We start from the raw sequence: 14,469 nt of genomic DNA, 5'->3' as shown, positions 1-14,469 counted from the left end.
GGAGGCTGGTCAGTGTTGGCCCGGTGCTCAAGGTTATGCAGATGAGGGAACTCCAGGGCTAATGAGAAGGTTGGACTGGGGGAGAGATGATGGTTTTTTCACCTTGGCTGTCTTTTACCTTGTAGGATTCTCAGTAAATTAAGTCAAGAAATCAACAAGAATGAAGAGAGAAGGAGCATCTTCACACGCAAGTGAGTGGGGGAGCCAATATTCCAGTAACGCTGTAATGAAACCCAAAGAATTTTCAAACCCAAGTTGAACCTTCAAAGGGAAGCACAAGATAGTTTCACCCCAGTTTTTGACCTGCAGCCCTCCTCTAGCCCCAGGGTCTTGAAGCTGGTGCCAAGGAGGGGAGAGGGAGTTCCTTTTCTCTGCCCTGCATCCTCTTCATGGGTCTGTGGGCTCAGGGGAACTTCCCTTAGAGTCAGGCAATCATGAGCTCCCAGCTATGCCACCGATGTGACTTTGATAGTTTCCAGAATTTTGGGGCAGCCTGGCCCAGGTTGCTGAACAACAAGGACACCAGTCCTCGATGGTGAGATATACCGCCCTACTGGGGTCTCCTCGTGCAGGGCAGGATGGAAGAAAGAGGGAGAGACCCCTCAGTCAGTAGCAACATTAATGCAACGCTGTTTGCCTTTGCAGACCCCAAGTCCAGCGGTTTCCTGAAGAGACAGGTAAAAGTGTCAGGGGTGGGAGTGATTGCTTTTGGCGACGACAGATACTTTGGTTCTTCTGTATGCCAGTTCCTGGGGCTCCTGGGGTGTTGTGCAGGTGACCTTACTCATTTGCCTGTCAGCCAGTTCTTTCCCAGAGAGAGGTTTGGCTCCAGGCTGAGAGCAAAAGAGGTGTTACTATGCAGGGTGCCTGGTTTATGGCCACAGCTTCATTGGGAGCCTCTATAGATCTGAAATGAAGAACTCTGGGGGGAAACATGGAAGGACCCAGGCTTAGACTGAGCACCTGAGCAAAGCCAGTGTCCCTCCATCTGGGTCTTTAAAACTTTAAAGAAACTGTAGGGATAGGTCCCCTGTGTCTGTGTATTTTAAAGCCCTCTTGGGGGACTGTTCTGTGGTGAAAGGTTGGGAATCACCACTGCCTTCTGGTAGCATGAGCTGCTCAGATGGAAATTCTAGAGCTGATGCTAAACCAGCCCCCAGGTATGAGAAAGCTCGGGTGAAGGCCTGGGATGGACAGTGGTGTGGGGGCACAGCAGATGGGGTGCTGCTTTGACTTTCCTTCTAGAGGCTCATTTTGGCATTGACAATGGTGTTATCTTCTTCTGCAGAAAGCCATGAAGAGGACAATGGGGGCTGGTCTTCCTTTGTGAGTATGGCATGGGCTTTCCTACCCTTATAGCGCTTTGCATAGCACCTTTGTAATAAGGAACTAGCATGATGCCAAATGGAGCTAGTCTTCTAGCAAGATGCCAGTATTACCCTCCCCTGGGCGTCATAAGATGTGTTCTGTAAAGGCCAGATAGTAAATATTTCCAGCTTTGCCATCCACACGGCCTCCAGTTCATCTGCTCACCTCTGCTCCTATAGCACAAATGTAGCCATAGATGGCAGCTGAACAATTGTGCTTGGCCGTGTGCCAATAAACCTTTATTTACAAAAACAGATGGTGGGATGGATTTGGCCCATGGGCTAGAGTTTTCAGATCGCATCATTATTCACTATTATCACCCCCATAGCAGGACCTTTCCAAACTCCCTCCTCTAGATGGGATACACTAAAGTAGCTTAAAATAGCTTTTTCCATAGACTTAAGACCTCACTGGTGACACAGTAGCAAAGAGATTTCAGAATCAACTATTAGCCCTGAAAAGACTTCGGGGAAAGCCCAGTCCAATTGGGTTTTATGTTGGAGGGGTCACAATGACCCCTTTGAGAATCTGATGAACTCTGGGTATCCTCTCCCCAGAAGACTGCTTCCGCGGTCATTATGCTGGACTCTGGCTAAGAAACTCGATTATGGCTAGGAGCCCAGTGTGCTCATTTTACAGATGAAGCAGCTGAGCCCAGTGGAGAATGGGACTGACACAGAGACACACAGCTAGTTAGATGCCAGCCTGGGGCCCAGGTGGCCTGATCCTCAGCCTAGTGGTCTTTCTGGTAAGCAGTTGCCTCAGTGCCTTTAGGAAGCTGGTAAAACATGCCTTGTCCTATTGGGGTTCTGACAAAAGGAAGCATTACGTTAAAAAAAATGCTCACCAAGTCTCTACTTTCTCTAAGAAGACAAAGGAATTGGCAAGATTTATTTTGGCATCTTTGCCACTGCAAAGGGCCATGTGGTCCCTCCTTGCAGGAGCCCAGCCTGAGGCTAATGTCCTTCACGGTCTCCAGGGACACGGCTTTCCATTAGCCACTGCCTCTAGCACTCATGGATTCTGGTGCATGCCCAGCCCTGCGCAGAGCTCTTGGTGGGCAGGGATGGAGACAAGCCCCCCAACCCTTTGAGCCTTTTATAGTATGGATAACACTTACACAGGGCAGAATATGACTAAGAGCAAATACATGCATGCAAATTTAGGAGTCAAATCACTGGGGAAATGCACTGTTTGAGAAGTGCAGAGGAAAAGTCTCTTATTGAGAAAGGCTTCCAGGGTAAAAGGCTGGTGGAAGGTGGAACAGTAGGGCCTGGGTATGTAGGTTGAGACAATCTAGGGATTCCTTTGTCAGTCAAGGGCAGTCACTGGGGCTTCTAGGGAGAGAGGTGGAGACTACTATTCCCAAGGCCTCTGATTCAAGGGTTCCATCCTCTGCTCTCAAGTTATAGGACCACAGAAGAAAAGACCATCTTTTTTTTTTTTAATAAGATTATCATTCTTCTTCTTCTTCTTCTTTTTTTTTTTTTCAAAAATTTCATTTATTTATTTGACAGAGAAAGAGAGAGAGAGATCACAAGTAGGCAGAGCAGCAGGCAAAGGGAGAGGGAGAAGCAGGCTCCCCACTAAGCAGAGAGCCTGATGTGGGACTCAAACCCAGGACCCTGGGATCATGACCTGAGCTGAAGGTAGATGCTTAACTGACTGAGTCACTCAGTCACCCATGAAGTCTTTCTCAGAGTCACTCAGTCACCCATGAAGTCTTTCTCAGAGTTCAGGAAGACACTCAACTTTACTTTGCCTTCGATATTTTAAAAAATATACCTCAAATCAAACCTGAACACAGGAATCTTTCAACTGAACAACTCAGGCGATCTTTCTTAAGTCACCTAGCCAAGCTGTGAGGATTTCTAGGCTACTGGTACACACCCTTCCTCGTCAAGATACAACCTCCCACAGCTTCTTTCCATACTGCCCTCGATTTTAGAGAACCTCCCTGGGCTCCCCTATTACCCACTGAACTTCGGCACGAGAGTGCTCAGGTGCTCCTCCCCCGCTGCGGCTGATGGTGCCACTCTGCCTGGGAAACCATTACTATGACTGTCCACTTTCACGAGCAGCCTCAAAGGCATTTGCTCAGTCCCCAGGGCTCGCTTTCCCTGAGACCTACAAAGGAGCACACACAAAACACAACACAACGTTTAAAATTTAGAAAGAGAGTCTCTTCTCAAAAAAGCAGCTTTAAACTCAGTGTCAGACGTCGTGAATAATAAGCTGCTGTTTCTCCACACTCCGTTCTCAGCAAAAAGAATCGCACAGCCTTGACTCTCCCCTCTCAGACACAATTTAATCTGCCTTCTAATGAGCAGGCTTTGGTTATCTGGTTTCCCCATCAGCATGGCCCTCCACACTCACTGGGTTGTAATGAGAAGAAGGTTTTGAGCACTGGCACGCCAAGAAGAGAACAATTAACTAGCAGGATCGCAAATGCTTCAGGCGTTTAGCCTCCCTCTTGGCGATGCCCCGAATAAGAAACATGTGTCCTCGACACAGAGCTGGCTCTCCCACCCCTATGTTCCCGTGCCCTCCTCATCTCTTCCACTATTCTCTCTTGTGCCTAAAAAGTGTAGAGGAAAATGTACCGGCCTCTTGGCCTAAAGGCCTTGATGGAGGTTCCAAGTCCACGACTCCCGGGCTCTGGGATCTTGCACTCCTCAACCTCAGTGTCCTCATCTGTGAAATGGGAACTGCTGCTGCCTCCCATGCCAGGACCATCACGAGGCTTGGCAGAGAGAGAATCGCTAAGGGCAGGTGCCTGGGTGCCACGGGGCCTCCACAAACCAGTCTGTCCCCGTCACTGTGTTGGCAGGAAGAAGATGACTATGAGAGCCCCACAGATGATCAGAACGAGGATGACAACGACGACTACGAGTCCCCCAACGAGGAGGAAGAGGCGCCCGCGGAAGATGACGCGGATTACGAGCCGCCGCCCTCCAACGACGAGGAGGCCCTGCAGAACTCTATCCTGCCTGCCAAGCCTTTCCCCAACTCCAACTCCACCTACATCGGTAAGGCCCTGGCTGCCCGCGCCCGCCGAGCTGACCCTCAGGAGGCCCGCGCCCACGCGGTGCAAAGGGGTCCGTGGACATTGGCTCAGCTGCCTCCTGACTCTGTGGCTTTGGGCAGGTGACTCCCCCTCTCTGGGCCTCAGTTTCCTCATCTGTAAAATAGGATAATAAAACGTAGCCCACAGAGGTTTGCTGGGAGGATGAGAACCGTTGCTGATAAATCACGGCCTGTGGTCGCTGATACTGACGCTGAGCTGCCATTTCTGGGTATTTTCTGGCAATAACTCACTTTGTGCAGGGCTTAGGGACTCGAGAGTAGCTTCCTATTCCTCCCCGTCTTTCGGCCGACTTGTAGTTCCATGGCATTTCCACTCACAAACGGCTATGGCTACGGTCAATGTAACAGTGTGAAGGGGCTTTGACCATCACTCGAGAAAATGGAAACAGTATTTAAGCTTTTTATTGTCAGTCTGTTCCTACCAGGCTGTTTTCCCCTTCTTCATTTATCCATTCAGCAACGATGACTGGTCTCCTCTTGCGAGCCAGGCAGCATCCTAAATGGCGAAATGTGAAATTATTAGGAAGGAAGACATAGGCCTTGCCTCGTGGGTCTTACAGGCTAGGACTGGTGATGGCAGAAAGGGGGCTTCTGCACACTTGCCCAGCAGAGTGTCACAGAGTCAGCTAGAAAGTTGATGATCTAGACTCTGAACCGATGGATACCCCTCTTCCCTTCTGCTGTACGACGCTTCTGCCATGTGAAAGCTGTTTCACAAACACTGTGTCAGCATTTCGTTCTGTGTTTTTAAGCACGCTGTATGACACAGAGAAGAAGGATCAAGCCTGTTTCATACACATTCTCTGGATGCCCAGAGAAGACATGGATAGTTAAGTCATTGAGTGCCTCGTATGTGCCAGTTATGGAGACACAGAGTAGAGACAGTCCTCACCGCAAAGATTTCACAGTCTAGTGGGTGGGGTAACATCAGATGTAATCAACACAAATGATTTAAACCATGATCTGTGGGAGACAAGTGCGAGTGATAAGGCTGAGACATACGCCTGATCTGGCCTTGCTTCCCTTAAGACATGAGATTTAAGTTTCAACTTCACAGATGGCTGGGAGTTGGCTATGGAGTGGGGGTGGGGATATGGGAAGTGAGGGTGGATATTTTCCACAGTACGAATGGCCGTGCAAAGGCTCTGAGGCTCGAAGGAGCATAGCATGTCAGGCAAGCTGAGAGCTGGCCTGTGTGGGTGGAGTAGCATCAGATTAGACCGGGCTTGCCCAAGTTCTGAGCCCCACTTGCGGTGGAAGAGCAATCCCTCTCCAAGGCTGGGACTAGGGTGAGGCAACAGAGGCATCTGGGGCACAGAATGTAAGGACGTCCTCAGTGACAGTCCTGGCCTGCCTTTCTCCCCGTCACAGGGATGGGACATTGCTAGCTTATCAACTTGACCTGGGGATCCTTCAGTGGGATCAGAACACTGTGAGTCCCTGTCCAAAGCAAGTCCAAGAAACCAGTTAAGATCTGTGAATCCGAGCCTCCTGCCTGGCTCAGTCAGCAGAGCCTGTGATTCTTGATCCCGGGGTTATAAATTTGAGCCCCAGGGTAGGGGTACAGATTACTTAAAAATAAAGTCTTACCAAAAAAAAAAAAAAAAATTGAAAAAAGTCTGTGATTCAGCAGCAGGAGTTGGTTACCAGCCCTCCCCCTTAAGGGAAGAGACAACAAAAAGAGGAAGTGGGAAGGAGAGGTCAGCCCAGAGCATTTGTGAGGGGAAAGAAGGGGAACCATGACCTGAGCCATGAAGGCCTAGTTAACCCGGGCCCGTGTGTGTGTGTGTGTGTGTGTGTGTGTGTGTGTGTGTAAGAGAGAGAGAGAGAGAGAGTCTGTGAGACCCAGTCTGGCCTTGGCTCTGGTGATGGTCTGTGGGATGGGATGCCCCCTCCCCCCAGCACACTGATGCTTAGAACCCGGCAGGGGTCTGCCCGTCCTGGACAACACACCCTGCTTTGGTGTGGCATTTCTGCTTTCATTTCACTACCCTACTGCTCTTGCCCTTCCGCAGACCGACCCCCCTCCAGCAAAGCCTCGCAGCAGCCGCCCGTGCCCCCGCAGAGACCAATGGCTGGGCTCCCTCCTCCGCCCGCAGGCCGGAGTCACCCGGTAGGCCTCCTTGCTTTCTTCCTTGGTGCTATGTCCACTTTGATCCCTCCTTTGCCAGAGAGAAGACTCTACATATATTTATCCAATGCTGACTAGTAAGAAGAGATTGTATATAGGCTGGGAACATGCAAGCCCAGGCACTTGCAGTGGTAGGGGGTGGGGTTTGGGGGTGACACGCTAGTGATTTTTACTTAGGTCGTAGGGCCTATCACCGGCATTTTCTTTTTACCCAAAACAATGTAAACTACTTCAATAATGAAGTATTGCTATTATTTCCCAGCTTTGAAATTAATAAAAACTGTGAAATAAACTCAAGGGACCAAGGTCAGTAAGTCACCCCCATCCCTGTCGCGTGGGTCCCTAGCACCTTCTCTAGCCTGTAAGGCGTGCGCCACCTGCCGGCCAGAAGCGGAAATTCCGCGAGCCGTGGCTTGAGCCCCGGAGGCTTACAATGCGGGGAACCCAGGGGGAGAGAAACAGGCAGTAAACCGCCTCTCCTCTTTCTTCAAGCTTACAGCTTCAGGTCCTGTGAGTCCAGTTAAGTACCCAGAGAGACCCCGAGAAATTCAGGCTTATGTGTTAATAGCTGGAAATGTGTTTTCTTCGTAAGGGATCCGAGCACTTTAACAGCAGTGGCAATTGCCAAAATGTCAGGGCTGGAAGGAACGTTGTTTTCCCCAAATCTCAAAATGCAGACCACACCACATTTAGGACCTTTCATCTAAGCATATATGGCTTTCTCCTGCTTGTGCAGTTTTCTTGCAAAGGGGCTCAGGGAGCCGAATTGATCTACAAAGCATTTTGCTTTGAAAACTGAAGGCCTCCACCTCCATTACTGGGATGCAGAATTCACTCATTCCATCAACAGATCGCTATTAGCCACTACTGTGTGCCAAGCAGTGTTCTAGCTGCTGGGACTAGAGCACGGACAAGACAAATAAGGTCCCTGCTTTTATAACACTTCAATTTTGGTCAGGGGGAGACAGATACTAAGCAAGTAAGTAGATGTATGCAAAAGACAATTTGAGCAGTTATGTGTGGTTAGGGAGACAGAAAACCCAGTAACACGATAACGGGTGGGAAGGTGACATTGAGCTGAACAGAATGGGCCAGTTGTGACAGGAGCTGGGGAAGGAACATTCTAGGCAGAGGGAAACACAATCACTGAGATGAGAAGTAGGGCATGAGCTTGAGATCTTGCAGGAACTGTAAGAAGACATTTGGAGTGGGAGCCCAGTAGGCACTGGAGAGAGGAGTCTAAGAAGTTGGAACGGTGGACACATGACGAGTTTTTACTGTGTTCCTATGTGGTAGGGGCCGCTTGAGGGCTTGGCAGGCGAATGACATGCTCATTTCCCTGCCATGCAGATAATACCCTGGATGGAAGGGTGTGGGATGGGGGAACTCAGGTAAGAGGTTATTGTCCAGGAGAGAAATGACAGGAAAGTGAACAGAGTCAGACAGATTGGGGGCATTAAAGCCATAGGACTTGTGGATGTATCCTAATGAGATGCTGCCTAACGTGGATCTTTTTTAAACAGCCACTCCCCCCACCCCAACCAAACCACGAAGAGCCTAGCAGAAGTAGAAACCATAAGACAGCAAAACGTAAGTATGGGGACTGCCCTCCCTTGCCCTCCAGCACACTTGTCCCCTCAGCCCCAGCCAACGCTTTATTCTTGAAATTGACTTCCATCTTTTTCCCTTCCAGTTCCTGCTCCTTCCATAGACAGAAGCACGAAACCTCCCCTCGATCGTTCATTAGCCCCATTTGACAGAGAGCCCTTCACACTAGGTTGGTATCTATTTGATGCATAGTGACAGCGGCCAATATTTATAGAGTGCTTAGGGCATGAATTTCACATGCACCACCACAATGTAGGACTATTGGCATCATCCTCATTTCAGAGACGAGGCAACTGAGGCCCAAAGAGATAACTTTCCTAGATGACTCAGCTACCCAGTGATGGGGGTAGAGGCTCAACCTGAGATCAGATGGACTGCAGAACTCCAGCTGTCAGCCCTGTGCTGGGGCTGCCTCTTCATGGGGGCCGGGTGTACCCACATCTCATCGTCCTCCGGGAGGCTGGGTGGAGACTGGAGGTCTGGGAGAGCTGTTGTCAGCTGTCTCGGCTGCTACTGACCAGCTTACTGACTGCAGGGACCGCATGTGTTCAGAGTCATCTCCTTATTTGTAAGGCAGCAGTTCTGTAGGGAGAAGATGCCTGATAAAACTCCAAGGTGCTATTCAAATGTCAGGGTTGTTTATTGTTGTCATGAGCAGTTGATCAAACTGTGGGTATCCTATAGTCCCTTCCCCCCAGAATCAGCCCAGAGTGTTCTTAGAGTGTGGCCACCTGTCTATAAAGCTATTTCCAATTCAATTCTAAAACTTAGCAACGGTTTATTGAGCACTCCTCCGGGGTCAGTACTTTACCTACCAAAAATAATTTACCTACATTATCCTCACAACGATCCAATGAAGGGAGTGAATTATTCCTCCCGTTTTGCAGACCATGAAGCTGAAGTTGACAGAAGTTGAAGAACTCTCTCACATTTGCATAACTCACTGTTGGATTTGAACCCAGGTCTTTCTGACTTTAAAGTGGGTGCTCTTTTTCCAGTGACATCGTGTTATAGTCGGAGACCCTGGATCTTCCTTGCTCTGGGGTAGAGAGTTCTGGGGAGGGGGCTAGGAGCCTTGTAGGAGAAGGGGCCCCGAATCTCGGCCACACCTAGCCTTCCTGACCGGCACTCTGAGCAAGGCAGTAGTCTCGGGTGGCCTCAGGTTCCTCTCTGTGTGCAGATGAACCTCAGTTCTTTTGCTAGCTGCGGTTTCCCCAACTGGACCACAGCTCTGATGACTCAGGCGAAGCTCTGTCAGCTGTTTTTGAATTCAGAATGGTCTGCTGCAGAGGGCTGTTCAAATTATGTGACAATGGAGACAGGGAGATTCAAGTTCAGATCCCAGATCTGCTTACTATCAGAAGCAGACATCAAATCCTTCAGAGTCACTTCTTGATCAAAAGTTTCCTCTTAAAAGATTTTTTTTTATAAAAAATGATTTGTTTGTTTTTTTTAATTTTTTAAAGATTTTATTTATTTACTGAGACAGAGAGAGAGAGAGAGAGTGAGAGAGGGAGAAAGAGCAGGGGGAGGGGCAGAGGGAGAAGCAGACTCCCCACTGAGGAGGGAGCCCAATGATGCGATGCGGGGCTCCATCCCAGGACCCCGGGATCATGACCTGAGACACCAGGGCTCCCCAAAGAACTGTTTATAAAGAGACCCTTTCTTGACAATACATACTCTTGATTGCTTCCTTGTCCATGATGTTTTGAGAGTGGCTCTTTTTTTTTTTTTTTAAAGATTTTATTTATTTATTTCACAGAGAGAGATCACAAGTAGGCAGAGAGGCAGGCAGAGAGAGACAGAGAGAGAGAGAGAGGAGGAAGCAGGCTCTCCGCTGAGCAGAGAGCCCGATGCGGGACTCGATCCCAGGACCCTGAGATCATGACCTGAGCCGAAGGCAGCGGCTTAACCCACTGAGCCACCCAGGCGCCCCTTGAGAGTGGCTCTTAACAGGGCTCCTAACAGAGACTGTGCCCAGAGAATATGCATACATCAGAAGATTAAAAAAAAAAAAAAAAAAAGAAAGAAAGAAAATCGACTTAAGCCTAAGAATATAAATCTAAATTTTCTGCGTAACCCTGTAAAGTAGGGTTTCCATCCTAAGCCAGAGTGTTATGAATAATAAACATTTCTTAGACCAACAAAACTGTCTCCCACTGGGCAGTGAGCTCTTCACAGTAGGATGGATTCTTAGGACCTGCCAGGAGCCTGGGCTGTACATCCTGCTGTGAAAATCCCATCATTCACCTTGGGGTATTAACTGCACAGAAGTATGGGAGAGAGGGAGGGAAAGAGGAAGTATCTAGCAGTTGTCAGCACCCGTGGATCGTGTGCCTGACCCTGCATATAAATTGTCACCGAATCCTTACAGCAAACCTATGCATTTTTAGGTTCTAATCCTCATTTTACAGGTAAGCAAATTGAGACTCAAAGACCTTAAATGACTTGCTCGAAGAGCTGGTTAAATGCAGTTAAGTGGTACTTTTTATTGTACTGGAAACACAGGGCATATCTACGTGAAGGGACTTCGGACAGAATAAAAAATAAATTGCTTTGGGGCGCCTGCGTGGCTCAGGGGGTTGGGCCTCTGCCTTCGGCTCAGGTCGTGATCTTGGGGTCCTGGGATGGAGCACCGCATCGGGCTCTCTGCTCAGCGGGAAGCCTGCTTCCCCTTCTCTCTCTGACTGCCTCTCTGCCTACTTGTGATCTCTCTCTCTTTCTCTGTCAAATAAATAAATTAATAAATATCTTTTAAAAAAATGTCTTTGACCAATTTGGCAATGCAGAGTTCTCAGGTACACCTAGCATTTCTTTAGGGAGCCTGCATGTCGTCTGTTCCAAGAAAAAAGTAAAAGCATGCAAGAAACCAAACCCAACCAAAATTAAGACAAAGTGGCTTGCACCCCACCAGGAGGATCTCCCAAAATGCTCTTCCCCAAATTAAAAGTTTTTCCAGAAAGTAAGTGTAATACTTTATGTAATATCCAATGTACCACGGGATTGGGGTAAAATTAACCCCTCCGGGGCAAATGGGTTTATTTCAGATAGAGGAAGAAACTTAGGTTATACAAAGGACTTCTTAGTCGATGAAAGAGGCACAAAATCCCAAGGAGACATTCATCCTTCTTATCATCAGTTGCATGAAATCAAAGGTTGAAAAGAAGCCCAGAATCCAGAACATTGTATGTACACAATTCTGTGTGGCCTTGGGCTAGTCACTTAATTTCTCTGAACCTGTAAAATTAGGGGCTCTATGCGGGCCTCTCCCAGGTCTGAAGTCTATGATTCCCCAGTGCTCACACCCAGTCAGCCCCCTTAGGCCTGGGACTCAGGGCTCGTCAAACTAGGCTTTAATACCTCCTGCTTATCCGATCAAATATTCAAGGCCTGCCTGCTGTTTGTCCTTTACAGGAAAGAAGCCGCCATTTCCTGACAAGGTAAGTGCTTCCCTGGTTTGTTTTGGTTGTTTTTATTTTTGTTTTATTGTGGGTCTTGTCTTTATTCTTTGAAAAGTGTTGAGGACACTCACATCTCTTCCCTCCTGTCTTACAGCCCTCGGCCCCCGCCGGAAGGTAAGGTGCCCTGTTGCCTTTGTGTGAGGGAACATGGTACATGCCCCAGAGACACAGTAACGTTTCTCACGCCTCCTTTCTCTCAACTCTGCAGGCCTCTCGGGGAGCATTTACCCAAGATGCAGAAGCCTCCTTTACCGCCAGCCACCGAAAGGCATGACAGGGGTAGCCCCCTGCCAGGGAAGAAGCCACCTGTGCCCAGGTAACTGTCTTCTGTTGCCTGAGTTCCTCATTTAGAGCGGTCACGCCAACAATCTGCCCAGCAAGTAGCCTACAAGGAACCTAAAATTGTGGGTGATTTCGCCCCTGGGGGTTGAGGAATTCTGGCTTCTCAAGTTGGATGTCAAGTCCTGGGTCCTTTTGAAGGGGATAGTGATCTAGCAAAGGAAGGGGTGGAGTGATGCTTCCTCAGGAGGATGGGAATGGCTGCTGTCTGTGGAGAACGTCTCCTCAGCCCATCGAACCCATGTTCGTGTTTTTCCTTTCATCTCAGTACATAGGAACAGTAACTGGCACGTCATTTTTCAAGACATGTAGCAGAGAGGACATAATTGGGAGAGGTTTTTAGGTCACTGTAAGCATCTTCCTCAATGTTCAGTCACATTTTATAATGGGAGAATACTGAAGACTGCTCTAATTTTTTATATTTACTGTGAAGTCTTTTGGGTTCTGTGTACCAAAAGCATACATGTATTGGGGGTCAGGCTCCACTGTACTCCTTACTCACTAAGAGCATAACCAAGACTCCTGTTTTTTCTCGTCAGTGTAATCAGGCTTCATAGCTCTGGCTTCTGGATTAAACGGGGGCCACGGCCAGAAGGCACCGGAAAAAAACCCTCAGTAATCAAGTTAATATTTGAATGGATTTTTTTAATGGAATCTTCTTAATAACCAAAATGAATGTAAAAAATACATAATGGACAAAATATCTGTATCTTAAATAAACACATGATAGGAGGATGGCAGGTGAAGCATCTGACAGATATCCCCCTGTCCAAGGAGAACCTGACGTGGGCCCAGACACACAGCTGCCTGCCAGGGCTCAAAGGCAGCTGTCACCAAATCTGTCTGACTAGATTGTGCAACTGGGAAAAGTCCCAGAGCAGTCCCCTTCACCTGAAGGGTGAGCCCCAAGATGGCTGTTTTAAGACATCAGCAAAGGAGAATATTACCTAAAATGTTTTCATTTGCTTGGAGAAACATCTACTCAGTGAAATTTAATAGCTACTAAAGAGTTAGTTTGCTGACTAAACCTTTTATATATATATGTAATTATTTGCTGCAGTAGCTAAAAGAATAAGGGCTTGCCTAGCTCAGCTCTCAATGGTGACAGAACACTGAGTCACCAAACCCTCCCTCCATTCCTGCTCCCTGGCTTTTCTGCTGGGATGTTTTTTGTTTGTTTTTTTTTTTTTTTTCCTCCCCCATTTTGACACAGCTCAGTGGGTTTGATTTCTCATTATTAGAGTAAGTGAAACTACCTGCATTCTGAGGCTGGCTCGTTGGAACTCTTCATGTTCAAGTCTTTTTCTTTGCCCTAATTCATTTCAGGCATGGATGGGGACAAGACAGAAGAGAGAACGTAAGTACAAAATGCCATCTGGTAAATGCTTGGCACAGGGAAATTTAGTGCAGGCTCTGCGGAGCTTGGGGCCATGCCTTTCTCAGACTTCACTGAAGACCAGCGTACAGACCAAGGAAGGCACACAGTAGGCTTCTAAATACTGAAGCCTGTTGGGGCCTCCATCTTTCCTCCTGTCCACAGTGAGGCATTGCTTAGCTCTGGTCCCTCTGAGAGCTTCCAGGGTGGCTGGATGAGTCCCAGCCCCGTCGTCAGGTGGTAATTCACAGGGTAAAGTAACCATAGCTGGAGGGAAGGATAAAAGGAGGGAGGGATGCCCAAGAGTCTAGGCCTCACAACAAAGTTTACAAGGCCTCTGTTTTCCCTTTTAATAACTTCATGACCTGAATAAGAGGGGGAATAGCAGTTATTGAATGCCTACTGTGTGCATGTCGGTGAGCTAGTGGCTTTTGGATGATGAGCTGTTTGCCTGGGGAGCAGCAATGAAAGTTTTAGGTCAGTTTTAGCAATGAAAATCTTATGTCCCAGAATCCCCATCAAACTGGGACTGGGGTAGTTGGTCACCCCAGCTTTACACGTTTTGCATTTAATGACCCTATGAAGAGTCATTGTTTTTCTTTTACTAAGAGGAAATCAAAGCTCAAAAGGGGTAAGAGACTCATCACAAGTTGCACAGCTAGTGATTAGCCAGATAGGAATTCAGGTCTGTCTGGTTTCCTTTACACTATAAGCCCTCTGAAGGTGATCACACCATTATCACTGTTTAAGGTCTTAGCCCACAAGTGCCTGCTGTCTTGTAGCTCTGTGGTAGATGCTGTGATGGTTCAGATACAGTGCTAGGATATGAAAGACAGGCAGACCCACACCCAACATTGTAAACAGCAAATGATCATGAAATGAGCTCTAGAGGTGGAGGCAAGAAAGTAATTGATGGGGCTTGAGGAGTCGGGGTTGACTTCTTAGAGGTGAGGTTTATGATGTCATTGAATGATGGGGAGGGCACAGAATAGAGTCATCCTAAAAAAAATCCCGGGTGCATTCCTGCCTCAGGAATGTATACACAGCAAAGGTAGGTGGGTGACAATTCCTGTTCACCCTATGGGGACAGCAGGGATATC

The 14,469-nt window shown here is 48.1% G+C and overlaps 1 protein-coding gene across 1 annotated transcript in view; it reads left to right on the top strand.

Moving 5' to 3' along the window:
* Window positions 1-14,469, top strand: part of LCP2 (lymphocyte cytosolic protein 2) — a 44,538-nt gene that overhangs the window by 19,264 nt on the left and 10,805 nt on the right. The window contains exons 4-14 of the mRNA XM_047729857.1: window positions 126-191; window positions 646-677; window positions 1,289-1,326; window positions 4,199-4,397; window positions 6,471-6,568; window positions 8,110-8,176; window positions 8,280-8,363; window positions 11,609-11,634; window positions 11,750-11,769; window positions 11,864-11,971; window positions 13,321-13,351. Coding sequence (XP_047585813.1) covers window positions 126-191; window positions 646-677; window positions 1,289-1,326; window positions 4,199-4,397; window positions 6,471-6,568; window positions 8,110-8,176; window positions 8,280-8,363; window positions 11,609-11,634; window positions 11,750-11,769; window positions 11,864-11,971; window positions 13,321-13,351 — 769 coding nt within the window. The remainder of the gene's footprint in view (window positions 1-125; window positions 192-645; window positions 678-1,288; window positions 1,327-4,198; window positions 4,398-6,470; window positions 6,569-8,109; window positions 8,177-8,279; window positions 8,364-11,608; window positions 11,635-11,749; window positions 11,770-11,863; window positions 11,972-13,320; window positions 13,352-14,469) is intronic.

Source organism: Lutra lutra, chromosome 5 (genome assembly GCF_902655055.1).
Source record: "Lutra lutra chromosome 5, mLutLut1.2, whole genome shotgun sequence".
NCBI classification, from domain to species: Eukaryota; Metazoa; Chordata; class Mammalia; order Carnivora; family Mustelidae; genus Lutra; species Lutra lutra.
Note: the sequence above shows the minus strand (reverse complement) of the source record. Positions and strands in the feature narration are given on the sequence as shown.